This window comes from Saccopteryx leptura, chromosome 3, assembly GCF_036850995.1.
Source record: "Saccopteryx leptura isolate mSacLep1 chromosome 3, mSacLep1_pri_phased_curated, whole genome shotgun sequence".
Taxonomy (NCBI): Eukaryota; Metazoa; Chordata; class Mammalia; order Chiroptera; family Emballonuridae; genus Saccopteryx; species Saccopteryx leptura.
Genome location: NC_089505.1, coordinates 312,375,512 through 312,390,006, shown reverse-complemented (window position 1 = coordinate 312,390,006; position 14,495 = coordinate 312,375,512). Strand labels below are relative to the sequence as shown.

The following is a 14,495-nucleotide window of genomic DNA, read 5'->3' as shown; positions in this document are numbered from 1 at the left end:
TTTTCTGGACCTCATTTTCTCCATCTACATAAAAAAATGACTAGATAAATTGAGCCCTTACACCTCCTCCAATAATTCAGACTGACTAATACTCTTGAAGAGGGCATTTCCGAATACATACTTCATTAACAAAACCAGCTTATCAGTAAGGCTAGCATATTTAGAGTTAATTAAATGTGATTGGAAAGTATTTTCCCATTATGAAATTCTGTTGTTCATTTGCTTTTAATCCTATTTATTATTTCTGTGCTTTAAAATATGGTTTACACAACCATATTACATTCCATGATTACATTACAGGCACACATTTCACTCTCAATAAAATAGAATAACAGCTGAAAGTTTGTTGATTTTACTCTAAACATCCATTTTCAAACATGAACCTCATTTAAGGATATGGACATGATGGGTATTGACTAACATTCCTAAAAACTTGACAATTTAATATTACAACTAAAATTATATAAATACATAGGTAAATAGCCACCAAAACCTTGCATAATTACATTCTCTAGAAAAGCTAATACTCATAAAATAGAAATCAAGTCAGCGCTTGGATTTAACCCATATCTGCAAGCCAGCAAAGCACTTTAAACATAAGTCTAGCTTTATTGGCATCTACTGAAAGAAGTAGAAACTATTGGATTTTTAATTTCTAGAGATCCTAGGGGACCTGAGAAGGAGCACTCCTTTCTGAGCACACCCTGTTTCTTCCCAGAAGATTTAGACTTATTGACATTTTGTTTTCGATTGATTTAGTATACATGCCTTTCATCTCTACATTTTTCTTCTCTTTCTCCCTGTCCTCCCCCTTTCTCTCTAGTATACAGTATGGACTGCCCTCTGGGTCACCTGGAATGTGTTCATTATCTGCTTTTATTTGGAAGTAGGTGGGCTCTCTAAGGTAAGTTAATCATTCTTTTAAAATACACTTTAAAAGGAGTACACTAATCAATAATTATTATGACTATGTATTATGTGTATGTGCATATATATACTGTGTGTGTGTGTGCATATATATACTGTGTGTGTGTCAAATGTTGTCTTTAGCACTTAAGAACTATAGGCCATTAGGCAAATCATTTAACCCCCGAGTCTCTGAAATATAAAAATAGTAAATAGTACCAGCTTTGCCAGTAAGGATAGTAAAGTGATTGTTGGGATTTTAGCATTGTTTTAAGCATATCACATGTAGTAACTCAGGTAAACTCAAATACTATGTATTATGTGTATGTGCATATATATACTGTGTGTCTCTCTCACAGAGAGAGAGAGAGAGAGAGAGAGAGAGAGAGAGAGAGGGAGAGAGAGAGAATAAGTAACATTACAAATGGAATACTAATAAAAAATGAGTTTGGATGCCATTCAGGAAGGAATGATCTTGGAAGGATGTTAATGTAATGGAACTCCCAAACAATGAGTGTCTGGTTTAGTCTGGTAAGATACAGTCGAACTCAGCTTTCAGCGTAGCCTCACATTCCCTTTAAAAAGGCCTAACGTCATCATGACCAAAGCATGTTAAATGAAAAATGGTTTTGAATATTCTTCTTTTTAAGCTGAGAAAATAAATAAAATAAGATGTTAAGTAAAAGATATGAATAGCAAGACTCTGCTTGAATATTGATTCTTTTTTATAAGTGTTTGAGAAAGAATAAAATCCATCTATATATACTGAAGTGGAATATACATTTACTAACAACTAAGTACATAGGGATCATGATCCCTATTTTGAAATTTTGATTAGACAGAGAGTTAGTTATCTTAGTCAATCATGATACATATATTATTTCTGTCTATCTAGACCCCATGATTTCCATTATGACCCTGCAGAACTGTCTTTTGATTGCTACTCAAATGTAAAAGCATCTTGGGTTAAGTTTCTAGTTGTGTTTCTTAAACATCTTTCTCACAAACCAGTATGATTTTCACTTGTATGCACTGTAGAGAAGATACTCAACAGTATAATTACAAAAGAATAAGAAAGCTATAATTATTTTTCTAGATTTTTCATTGTGAACTTCTTTTGTGCTAATTTATTCTATTGTTTTAAGATAGTCTCAAGTTTTCCAGGTAATATAATGGTCTTCTACTAGCATTTGTGATTTTGACCTTAGAAAATCTGCCTTGACCAACAAAATACAATTAGAATTGTTAGGCTTCATTGAAGTCCATATGGTAACAAAGATTTTTTGATTTAGTCAAGCAGCAAAAATCTCTAAACAATTTTCTCCAGAACTTCCAAAGGTGGCCATTCATTGTTCCACATTATAACCTTATAATTAGAACTTGTCATTGTTTTCTGACATTGGCAAATATACAAGGAACCAGAAATGACATATCTAATACTGAGTTCTTACCAATTTCTAATATATATCTAATATTTATGCTATTAATCATATTATACCACTAATTTCTAAGGCAGAAAAAAATACTCAAATCAGTGCCCAGTTATCTTCTGTAACATGCAGATTAGAAAGCAATTTTAAAATGCAAATCTTATGAATAATATAATTATGCATGATAAGTTAAGTGTAACACTTTTCAACAGATAGCATTTTGTATCTTGTGATTTGAACAGTCATTTTAAATCATAATTTCATTTCACTGAGTAGAAAGTCTCTTTTATTTTCTTCCATATAAACTGATTTGGAATAAATTAGACAGAGGAATTTGTCCTGTGGAATAGGCATCATAATGTGTTAAAAGAAGACTGAATTTCAAATCATAACTCTTTGTCAAATGTTGTCTTTAGCATTTATGAACTATGGGCCATTAGGCAAATCATTTAACCCCCAAGTCTCTGAAATATAAAAATAGTACCAGCTTTGCCAATAAGGATAGTAAATATGATTGTTGGGATTTTAGCATTGTTTTAAGCATATCACATGTGGTAACTCAGGTAAACTCAAACAACCCTGTGATGTTATAAAAAATAAATAATAATAACAATAATAATGCCATTCACTTGCTCCATGCAAGTCTGATTTTCCTTCTCTGCTCCAAGTTACTTTTATAAATTGTTTTTCTGATCTCAATGTGCATGTGAAAGGGGCTTTTTTCTCTCATTTTTCTGGGTATAAGATTATAAAAAATGGATATAGTAGTCCTGGTTACTTATTTTATTATCCATTAAAATGCCATGAAGCAGTCAATCAAGTATTCTAGGTCATTAAAAGGATAGATAACTTCCAAAGGAACATCCTAAAGATTTTCTGATGTTCTCCCTCTATTTACAGTCTCAAAGGCTGGTAACATTTCCCTTGTTAACCAGTTTTGTCTTAGTTCTAAGCTGTAGAAAATCTATTCTGAAAAATAGAGCAGAGTTAAGGACCCCAGACAAACACAAGCACTTCTGCCACCCGCCCAGGTTGGGTGTCATAAGAAATTCCTTGTCCATTTGAGTGGGTAAATATAATAACTTTCTGGAGCTCTCTCATCGCCTTCTAGTTGATGAAGACATTACTTAAAATCATCCACCTGGACACATTAATAAAAGTCTTCTTATACCTTGATTTTTGCCCAAAATACTGATTCTAAAATAATGAATCTTTCTCCAAAAACTGGATTCAGGTTGATTTCTACAACCTCTCTATGCATTTGGGTGTTATTCCAAACCATTCCTATTAACAGCAAGTGCACTTGCTGTTTGGCACTACCAAACCATTCCTATTAACAGCAAGTGCACATCCTCACGGGCATGAATAATCACGTGTGCCTATTACAGGGTTTCTTGATCATAGCCTCCCGATTTTCCCTTTGCTATTCTCATCTACCAACCTGCTCTTCCTCGTGTATTTGTTACAGTGGTCCTGAGTGTCCTGATTCATTTCCTGAATGTTTATAAAGTGGCTGTATTGTTTTAGAGGTATATACATGTATGGCGGAGTCAGGATGACTATGGGTAGGTAACCGAAGATTACTTCTGTAATCAACTGGAGCCTCACTGTCCAGCCTCACTGTCCATTTCTGCATAATGAGGAAAACCATAGCATTAATTTTAGGGTTGTGGCATATTGTGAGGTTTCAGTACATGGTAGTTCTTATTGCCATCAACATCATCATCTTTATTTATTATTATTATTATTATTATTATTTACAGAGACAGAGAGAGTCAGAGAAAGGGATAGATAAGGACAGACAGGAACAGATAGATGAGAAGCATCAATCATCAGTTTTTCGTTGCGACACCTTAGTTGTTCATTGATTGCTTTTTCATATGTGCCTTGACCGTGGGGCTACAGCAAACTGAGTAACCCCTTGCTTGAGCCAGAAACCTTGGGTCCAAGCTGGTGAGCTTTGCTCAAACAAGATGAGCCCGCGCTCAAACTGGCGACCTCATGTCTCAAACATGGGTCCTCCACATCCCAGTCCGACACTCTATTCACTGCGGCACCACCTGGTCGGCATCATCTTTATTATTATTGAAATAATTTAACAGCAATCTTAAGCTTCATCCTGAAAACCTTTAAGACATAGATTCCACACAAGAGCTGTGAAAGGGAATAATGCGGGACTGAGTGATTTGTTTAAAAAAATAGGTAACAGTCCCTTGTGATGGGACCCTAACCTGCATATTAACTTCACAGCTGTAACAGTCTTAATTAAATCCTTTCCTTTAACTTGTAAATAGCTTTTCTAAAATACTTCCACAGCTAGATTCCCCTAGTGTCCCGGCTGCTCTCCCTGGGAGAACTTTATGCGTCGTTAGAAGTCTCTAAGGCTGTTTTTTATGCCACACTTTAAGATCACCCAGGGCACAATTAATAAGTTATTGCTGCTTCTTTGGAAGTTGCAAGGCTGGAAATCATTTTTTTTTCTTCCTAGGAATACATTCAGAATGTAAGTATATGAAAACCCAACTTATTTGCTACATTTATGAGTACCGAAGAGTAAATTATATTGAGGATTCAAGTTCTACTCATTTTTTTAATCCCAAAGAATTATGCTGTTGTCTTATGGCACGTTTTTGTTTTGTTTTGTTTTTGGGTTTTTTTTTTACTCCAAATTGTAGAAACTCTAGGCCAATTGATTTTCCTGGAAAGATGTGTGGAACTTACACATTAGTGATCCTAGAGAATTTTTAGTGTGTCACATACACATAGAATTCAGAATGTGTATGGCTATCCATGAGCATAACAGACATAAAACAGAATGTAAAGAAATTGTAGGAAGATGTACCTTATATTAATCATGAGCTTTGATTAGAGGCCATCTAAAAACTTCCTGGCAAGGGCGAGGGGAGAGAAGTGATGGACCTCACTGGCTTCCGGCTCTGCCCCACACCTTGACATTGCCTTCACTCAGGAGGAAAGCCGTCCTGCCTTGGCTACTTTGCCATGTTTTCAAGACTGCATTTTTTCCATAGTGACCTGATTTGTGATTATTTTGATTCTTAATGTTAAACCATTTCCCCAAATGGCAATAATAGCACTTTTGTCCTCTTTTGACTCAAATTGACACCATTGTTTATGAGGTGGCTCTTCTCTTGCAAGAATCCAGTTGAATATTTCACCTGCATAGCCAGACAGAGCTAGTGACATAATTCTATTTCAAGGATTATTCTTGTTACCTAGCGAGAATTGTTCCTCTGCACTTACTGGGAAAATGCTCTTTCCTGGTCAAGATTCATTTTCCTTCAAGGTCAGATTTCTCCAGTAACTGTAGCTTCAGGCAGGCCCTTTCAAGGAAGAAACTTTCAGGCCATCAATTCAGAGTGCTCTACAGGAGTAATCATGTAGGAAGCAGAACTCTCAGCTCCCCTGAGCTGTACACTATCCATCTGTTATTTTCATAAACATCCTATATATTTTTGTGTCTTAGAAAATTTTTTCTGAGGGCAGTTTCAAACTAAATCGATGATGTGTAGTATACTTCTTTTATTTAAACAAATAAAACTAAATCTAGTAATGAGTTTTAAACTTGCATTTATCTTTTCATTTGATTTTTTTCTACATGGACGTTTTTCAAAAGGAATTTCAAGCTGTGATGTTTATGGAGGTCTGCAGCTAGGTGTCAAGCATCTTTATTCAAGAATAAAGTGTTAATAAGTGATACAGAAATAGCATGAGACACTTTGAAAAATGCGTAGTCTTTCAGTTCACTAGAATAATAAAACATACTACAGATTCTGAATTGTACTAGAACGTATTTATCCTACCATGTGAAATAATGCTTTTGTAATATTGACTGGGGGAGATGGTCGTGGTAGCTACCCAGTTATTAAGGACTAATAAAGGAGCAACTATCATAATCTGCTTCCAGGTATTAAATCTAAATGAGACTAAAATGTGTAAATGTAAAAATTTGTGTTGATCAATGTCACCCCATTAAATTTAATTTCTAAATAAAATAATTAAAAATGGACTGCCTTTTGACCCAGTAATCCCACTTCTTGGGAAAAAATATTGTGTTTGGTTCCTACCCAATCCTTTTCCAAAATAATGCAATTTTAGTCTTTTTAAAAAAATAAGAAGGCAACATAAATACGGTTACAAGTTTCTTACTCCAAAAGACAAATCATATCTTTCCTTTGGAAGGGGCCTAAGTGAACACAAATTCTGAACACTGTATCCTCTGTGACCTTTTTTGAATGGTGAGCCCATCATTTCACAGTTAGCTTCTTTTCCATAGCAACAAAAATTATAAGCAAGTTTAAACTTAGTGTTATATTTCCCATAAGTTTTATTAAATACAAGCATTTTGAAAACCTTTGCTCTAAAAACCTAACTTGCAGCTCCATTATAGTCCCATGATGTACAGAAACCACAGTAAACCACTAAGTAATTGTTGCAGCCTGGTGGCATTAGCAGCTTTTCATCAGAAATTTGTGTTACTCTTATGGCCTTCTGTTAGGGATTCAAATAATTTGTTTGTTTGTTTTCAAAAGAGCAGATGAAAATATTATTTTGTCAACAGTAGCTCTATTTACTGTCAAATAATTAGAGTCACTGTATTGAACAAAGCCTATCTGTGCAAATATAATTGACTATAGACAGAAATATGTTGTTGCTATTTGTATTTTAGAGTTTATTCTTCTTGTAATGAAAATATGTCTGACATCATTTTTTTTTGCATTCCAATACATTTAAAATTCATATACATCATATGAAACTAATGTCACCTCCACCTCCACCACATTCCTCCCCGCTCCCTTCTGTGCCCTTGTGGGGTGGGCGTGTGTGGGAACATTACCCCTGTGTCCTGTGGAAACATTACCCGCACAGCAAAAGCTTTTAGGAGCCCCTGCATCTTGCCACAGAAGCTCTGCAGTGCAGGGCCTGTCCTTGTAATGCTTCCATAACCCACTCTGGGGTGGAGGACCTGTCCTTAGCCTGGATCCCTCAGCCAAGCACACCTCTCCGCTCAGGGATTGGGTATCCTCAGGAACTTGCTCCCAGTCTCCACCGCCCTGTCATCTCATGCCTGTCAAGGGGGCCTGGTCCTCTTGCAAGTTCTTTAATTCGTGTCCTTCCTGTGTTGCAAGCTGGTTTTTCAACATTTGATTTTCTTCTTAGATTACGGAGTGTATCCTTGGTTCACTTTTTTTGGAGAGACTGTTCTTCTTTTCCCTGATTATGTTAAAAGATGTTTCTATAAAGTTAAGCTCCTTCAAATTCTGTCAAAGCTTTACCTATGAGTTGCATTTCTATGGACAGCTCTTCCAACTTGCAGTCAGTCTCCTGTTCTAAGGTACAGCATCTTTTGCTTCCTCTGAACAAGAGAACTCTCTGGAAGAAAAAGGCTCCCCAAATGACATGCCACCAGGACCTCAGGCTGAAGTTGGTCCCAGGCCAAAGGTCTTCAGGCCACAACTCACCAGCACTGTGGCAGAGTGACTCCTCGAGGACTGTACTCTGAATGCCTCCAAGTCACTAGCCTGGCCTTGGCACCAGGCCATGAAATGCTGACACTTCAGAGCCCACCTCTCACAGAGGCAGCAACCTGGACCTTCACAATCAGCCCCTGACCTGGCCCCTGCACAGGAAGAAAGATTTCCGCCTGGGCTCGTGGCCTAAGCTTTCTCATGTCTGCATCAAGATGCCCCCTCATTTTGGTTTAGGCTGTTATTCCTGCCCCATTTCCTGGTTGGGCTGGAGGAGCCACTCAGACTGGTTCTTCCCTTATCTGGTAGTTGGACACCACCCAGGAGACACGGACAAGGCCAAGGTAGCTAGGAGGTGATGGGGGACTTTGTGAGGCCACTCTCCTCTATACAACTTCTGTGGAATCTTGGAAGTCTGGGAGGGTCCTTTGCTGAGTGGACAGTCAAAGCCCCAGTGCCTGGATGGAGGGTCTGCAGGGGCACGGAGATATGATGGCTCTCCCTGTGGGCCAGAGGTTTCCCTTGGCTGAGCAAAGAACCCAGTTTGGAAACCATGGTATTAGAGAATGAAGGCGGGCCAGCATCCGTGGCTTTGTGCAGGCAAGCTGAGGATTGCTCTTCATGCAGTATGCAGTCAGGTGCAGAAACTGGGATAGAAAGTGTACAGGTGGGCATGGGGCCATGTGACTCACACTGCCGGACTGATTGACTCTTTTTTTTCAGAGGTAATACAACTGGGGACTGCAAAGAAAGGGAGGGGTTCTGAGAGCAGATGGTCGTTGCTATTTCCCAACAGGGGGTCAACAGCAGAGACCTTGGCTTTAAGGTCCACAGACGGAGAGGGTTTGTAGGCCTTTGATTACGAGTCCTAGACTGCCTTTGCTGAGTGGGGGCTTGCCCATAGATAGCTTAGGTGGGTGGGTGTCCCAGGCACTCGGTCAGAGGCTGCCCTTTGCCCTCTGGAGACACTAAAGCAGAGCCCTTGGGTTTCAGTTTCCCCCACTGAGAGATAGCCAGGGAACTCTTGGTTGGTGGATGTTAGTCCTTTGCTCAGTGGGGCATCCTAGGTGAAGAGCTTGGATGGAGAACCCAAAGTTGTACAGACAACCATGGGATGCTAATTGTTGGTTGGTGGCTGCCTTCTTTTATAGAGTAGACTCAACTGCAGTAAGATTAGATGTAGCATCCTGGGCTTGCGTAAAGCCATGGGAATCTTGGTGTGCATCAGTGATTAACTTTTGCTGTGCTTGAAGTTCAAGGGTGAGATCTTGGTTGGAGGTTCTTAAGTAAATGAGAGCACAAGATGCTCTGACTACTGGTCTATGGCTGCCCTTGACTATCTATGTGGAGTCCACAGAGAGTTTGTATGAAGGTGGGCAGAGGTTCAAGTCACTCTCTGTGTGAGTCAGCAGCTGCCCTCTGCGGATCAGGTCGTCCAAGGTGGAGACCTTGGTTCTGGGGTCTGGCTGTGGTCAAAGCTGACAGGTGTGGGAGTGGTGGTTGGTGGCTGCCCTTTCTGAGTGTGAAGTTAAGAGTCAGGGACCCTGAGTCAGAGATCTCAAGCCCAACAGGGTGTCCAGGGACTCTGCCAACCGAGACGGGGCCAGGTTACAATGCCAGGCCTGGGAGCGGTCCTCCCTGGCTAGGTGAGGCTCCCTTGTGCTCAGATTGCGGTTGCCCAACTGCCCCTGGCAGAGTGGGCCTAACAGCCGGGCCAGCCGACTGCAGGGTGCTACTCCCAGAGGCGCCAGGTGCTGGTGCACAGACTGAGAAAGCGTGGAGCGTGGAGGCGGACACCCACACAAGTGGTCTGCTTGGGGGGTCCAAGTTAGAGGGCCGATGATGCAACAGCACTTTCAGAGGAAAAGCACCTCTCTGCCCTATATAGCCCTTGGTCTGTGGCTGGCGTTTATCTCCAGCCAGGGCTCCCAGCGGCCCAGTGCGTCACACCACCTCCTGCTATCTCACCACTGCACCACTAGCCAATCGCCAGGCAGTTCTCATGGGGCCCTCTGGATGTCACCAACAGGTGCTCTTCCCCATCCTTTACTGGGGGAACAATGCCCATGCTGGACCTAGCTCCCTCTCACCCAGCACAGAGCCTTTATTTCACAGGTGAAACAACTGGTATGGGAGGAGAGGTTCCTGAGAGCAGGCAGGGGGCAGGCAGTGCCCTTCGCTGAGGCTGCACCCAGGGGATCCCTCTGCGATCCTACGCTCATGCACCCTGACGCTACAAGTGCCCATTTGCTGCCACAGCTATTCCCATCTGATAGCTGGTTCTGAGGGCTGGGCATCATGGGCAAGAGATAAAGTGCAAGGTGGGCAGGCTACACATGACCTGGGGCAAGGAGCAGCAGGTAAGACTCTAAAAGAGGAAGAAGGGTCATCACACACAGAAGTGTAGGACAGCAGAGGGATTAGGCGGCCCGGCTGAGAACCTGGAAGTGCTGTTTGGAGACAGCACCCATCATTCCTCTGCAGTTGTCTGCCTCCTTCGCGTAACTCTGGCACCACCTTTGTGGGTGACTTTACATCCACAAAGACAACCCCTTCTGTACCTGGACTTTTGGTCCTTGACCTCCTTGCATCCTGTTGATATTTTCCCGAGCATTCATTTTTCAATTACAGTTGACATATACTATTATCTTAGTTTCAGGTGCACAACATAGTGATTAAACCTTTATATAAGTTACAAAGTGATCATCAATAAGTCCAGAACCCATTTGATACCATACAGTTATTAAAATACTATTGACTATATTTTGTATGCTGAACTTTATATCCCTGTGACTATTTTTATAACTGGCCATTTGTATGTCTTATTACCTTCACCTTTTTCACTCATTCATTCCCTCTATCCCCTCCCCCCAAATCTGACAATTGTCTATTTGTTCTCTATAGCTATGATTTTGTTTTGTTTGTCCATTTATTTTGTTTTTTAGATTTCGCATAGAAACGAAATCATATGGTTTCTGTCTTTTTCTGACATATTTCACTTAGCGTGGTTTCTTATTCTCTTGCTCTCTTGTATACTTGTGACTCTTGATAGTGTTGTGTTCAGATTTCTTTCTCTGTATTTTTTGTAGATTTTTGATTTGTGGTTACTATGTGCTTCCTATATACTAAGCAGTCTTATTTTAAGTTGATGATTGGTTAAGTTTGAACACATTCTAAAATCACTACAATTTTTACTCACAACTTCCACGTTTATGTTTATTTTAATTCTTTGTTGTGTGTGTTTGTGTATATCCTTTAATTTATATTTGTAACTACACCATAATCTTTCTACTTTTTAAGCCTTCATACTAGATGTATAGTTGGTTGATCCACTGCTTTTACTAAGTGTTTGCCTTTGTCAGTGAACATTTTTTTTCTATATTTTCTTAATTATTTATTTTAAATCTTTTTTTCAAGAAGTCCTTTTAACATTTCTTGTAATACTAGTTTAGTGGACATAAAAACCTTTAGCTTTTTCTTGTCTGGGAAACTCTTTATCTGCCTTTTGATTCTAAATGATAGCCTTGCTGGATAGAGTAGTCTTGGCTATAGGTCTTTGACTTTCATCACTTTGAACATTTTGTGCCAATCCCTTCTGGCCTGCAAAGTTTCTGTGGAGAAATCAGCTGACAGTCTTATGGGAGTTAACTTGTCTGTAACTAAACTAACCACTTTTTTTTCTAGCTGCTTTTTAGAGTCTCTCTGTGTTTTAACCTTTGATATTTTAATTACTATGTGTCTTGGTGTGGGCCTCTTTGAGTTTATCTTGTTTGGAACTCTCTGTGCTTTCTGGATGTATATATCTATTTCCTTCACTAGGTTAGGGAAGTTTTCCGTTATTATTTCAAGTAAGTCCTCAATCCCTTGCTCTCTCTCTTCTCCTGGTACCACTGTGATGTGGATGTTGTTTCACTTGATGATGTTCCAGATGTCCCTTAAACTGTCTTCAATTTTTTTAAATTATTTTTCTTTTTGTGATTCCTATGGGTGTTTTTCACAGGGTGTCTTCCAGATAGCTGCTGTGATTTTCTGCTTATCGAATCTGCTATTGATTCCCTCTAATGTATTCTTCATTTCAGTGATTGTGTTCTTCATTTATGACTGGTTCATGGGTCAGTGAATAGAACCTCATCCTGGGGTGCCAAGGTTGTGGGTTCAACCCCTAATCAGGGCATGTATGATAAATAATCAACAAGTGCACAACTAAGTGAAATGATGAGTTGATGATTTTCTCTCTCTCAATCATTCTCCGCCTCTCAAATCAATGAAAAAAAATTTTTTTTGTTTTCTATCTCTTTATTACAGTTCTCACTGAGTTAACCTGTTCTTTCCCTAAGTTTATTGAGCATCCTTATAAACAGTGTTTTGAACTCTGTGTAGAGTAGATTGCTTGTCTCTGTTTTGTTTTGTTTTTATGGATTTTGTCTTATTCTTTCACTTGAGACATTTTTCTTTGTCCCTTTTTGGCTGCTTCTCTGTATTTGTTTCTATGTATTCGTTAGAGCTGATACGTCTCCCCATATTGGCAGGGTTTCCTGTAGGGCTCAGTGATGTAGTCACCTTGTTCACCTGAACCAGGTACTACAGGGGTATTTGTTGTTTGGGTTGTGTGTGCCCTCCTATTGTAGTTGAGCCTTACTTGCTGTTATTATATCAGTGGATGGGATTGACCTTCAGGCTAACTAATTGTGAGGGCTGGCTGTGACTGCAGTGGATGAGTTTCAGTGCCTGCACCCAAATCATTGAGTCAATTTAGTGGCAGTCTACTGCTATCTGAGTTCACCCTTCAGGTGTGCTGTTTGTCAAGTTGTTTGGGTGGTGTCCTGGTGTAGATTGCAGCTGACCACCGGTGTGTTGGTTCTGTGACAGCTAGGGAGGGGCTTGGGTGCCTGTTGAGGTCAGCTGCTCCTTGTGCCCAGCTTCAGGTCACCTGGTAGGACCTACAAAGTGATCTTGAATTGGTTACTGTTTGTGCTGTGTTTAGAGACACTTGGGAGAGACCATGATGTGAACTGAGATCAGTGCCCACTAAAGCTGGGCTTGAGACCCTTTATGGGCATCAAGATGTGAGCCGAGGCCAACTGCTACTTGTGTCAAGATTATGGCCACTTAGTTGAAGGTACATTTCAAAACAAGATTGGTCACCACGTATGCCAGGTTTGGGGACACCTGTTGGGGGATACAATGCAAGTTGAGGTGACTGGTTGCTACTTGTGCTGGGCTTAGGTCCACCAAGCAAGAGGTACAAGGCATGCCAAAGCCAGCTGCTGCTTGTCCAATGTTTTTGGACCTTTGAGAGATTTTAAGAAAGTCTGTAACATGAGCTGAGACAGACGAATTGTGTCGAAAATCCACTGCAAGAGTTTCAGGTTGGATGTGCCAGTAGAGTGGGGGGGGGGGGTCTCACCAGGGTATCACCAGGGTGGCGTGAAAAAGGTTAGTGAGGTTAATGGAGAACAAAGCTCTGGTGCCCATGTGCACCTGCTGGCTGGGTGAGAGGAAAATTTAACAAATGTAGAGTGGCACCTGCCAGCAGTTCTGTCCTAGAGAGAGATGTCCCACCATATTTCGCCTGAAGCTAGTCTATTTAGTTCTTCCCCATCTGTTCCTGGCATTTCTCGAGCTGCTGTGCAGGAGCACAAAATGAGTGAGTTTGTGAGCAATGAATTTGTGCTTGGGCCTTTTAAGGGGATGCCTCAGTCTCCAGCAGAACTTCATCTCTTTCAGATGCAATCCCTACTGGTTTTCACAGCCAGATGCTGTGGGGACTCTTCTTCCAAGCACTGGTGTCTTGAGCTGGAGGGCCAGGTGTGCAGTTGGGACCCCTCACTCCTCAGGGAGACCTCCAAAGCCAGAATATCCTTCCGGATTCTTGATCACCACACTGTGGGGGTGGAGCCTCCTGTTCTAGTCTCAACCTGGCTTCTTCTTTATATCCTTAGTAATAAGACTTGTTCAGCTCATCCTCCAGTGGTTCTCAGTGGTGATTGTTCTATAATTTAGCTGTAATTTAATGTGGTTGAGGGAGGAGGTACACATAGTATTTACTTATTCTGCTTTCTTGACTGGAAGTCCTGCCTGAGATCAATTTTTAAAGAAAGGCGAACATTTAACTTATATATATAGTTTCTTGTCTCAATTCATTGGATTATAATCATGAAATGGTTTTATTACTTTGAATTAACTGTCTTCCAACCATTTTATGTACCTGTTTTCTATTACATTGTGAACTGATTCTGTAACAGCTTTGGTCAATAAAAATTAGTCTCAGGTCATTTCAAATCTGCTCTTCCTCACCAAAGCTGACCATGGTTGAGAAGTTTGCATACCTCTCTATCTTCCCTTTTCCTGACTTCACCCCCTTGCGAAAGAAAACAAGAAGTAGTCACGTTCTCACATAGCCAATATTAAGCTAATGGTGGAGATTGCAGAGCTCATGAGCTCATGCTGGCCTTTGTCTCTTCCAGCTACTGCTAGTGGCCTTTGCTGATATGACAATCTCCAAATATGGCTAATTCTTTCACGAAGTTTGATAAAACAATTTTTAGGCCCTGGCCAGTGGCTGAGTGGATAGAGTATGGCTCAGTATATGGACATTCTGGTCCAATCAGGGCACACAGGAGAAGCAACCTTCTCCTTCTCCCCTCCTCTCTCGCCCCCTTCTCTCCCTTTC

At 40.5% G+C, this 14,495-nt stretch overlaps 1 protein-coding gene across 2 annotated transcripts in view; it reads left to right on the top strand.

Moving 5' to 3' along the window:
* The window catches only part of NKAIN3 (sodium/potassium transporting ATPase interacting 3), a 609,298-nt gene that overhangs the window by 315,350 nt on the left and 279,453 nt on the right, over positions 1-14,495 (top strand). For both annotated transcript variants that reach the window (XM_066378991.1, XM_066378990.1), the window contains exon 3: positions 824-904. In XM_066378991.1, the coding sequence (XP_066235088.1) occupies positions 824-904 (81 nt within the window). The remainder of the gene's footprint in view (positions 1-823; positions 905-14,495) is intronic.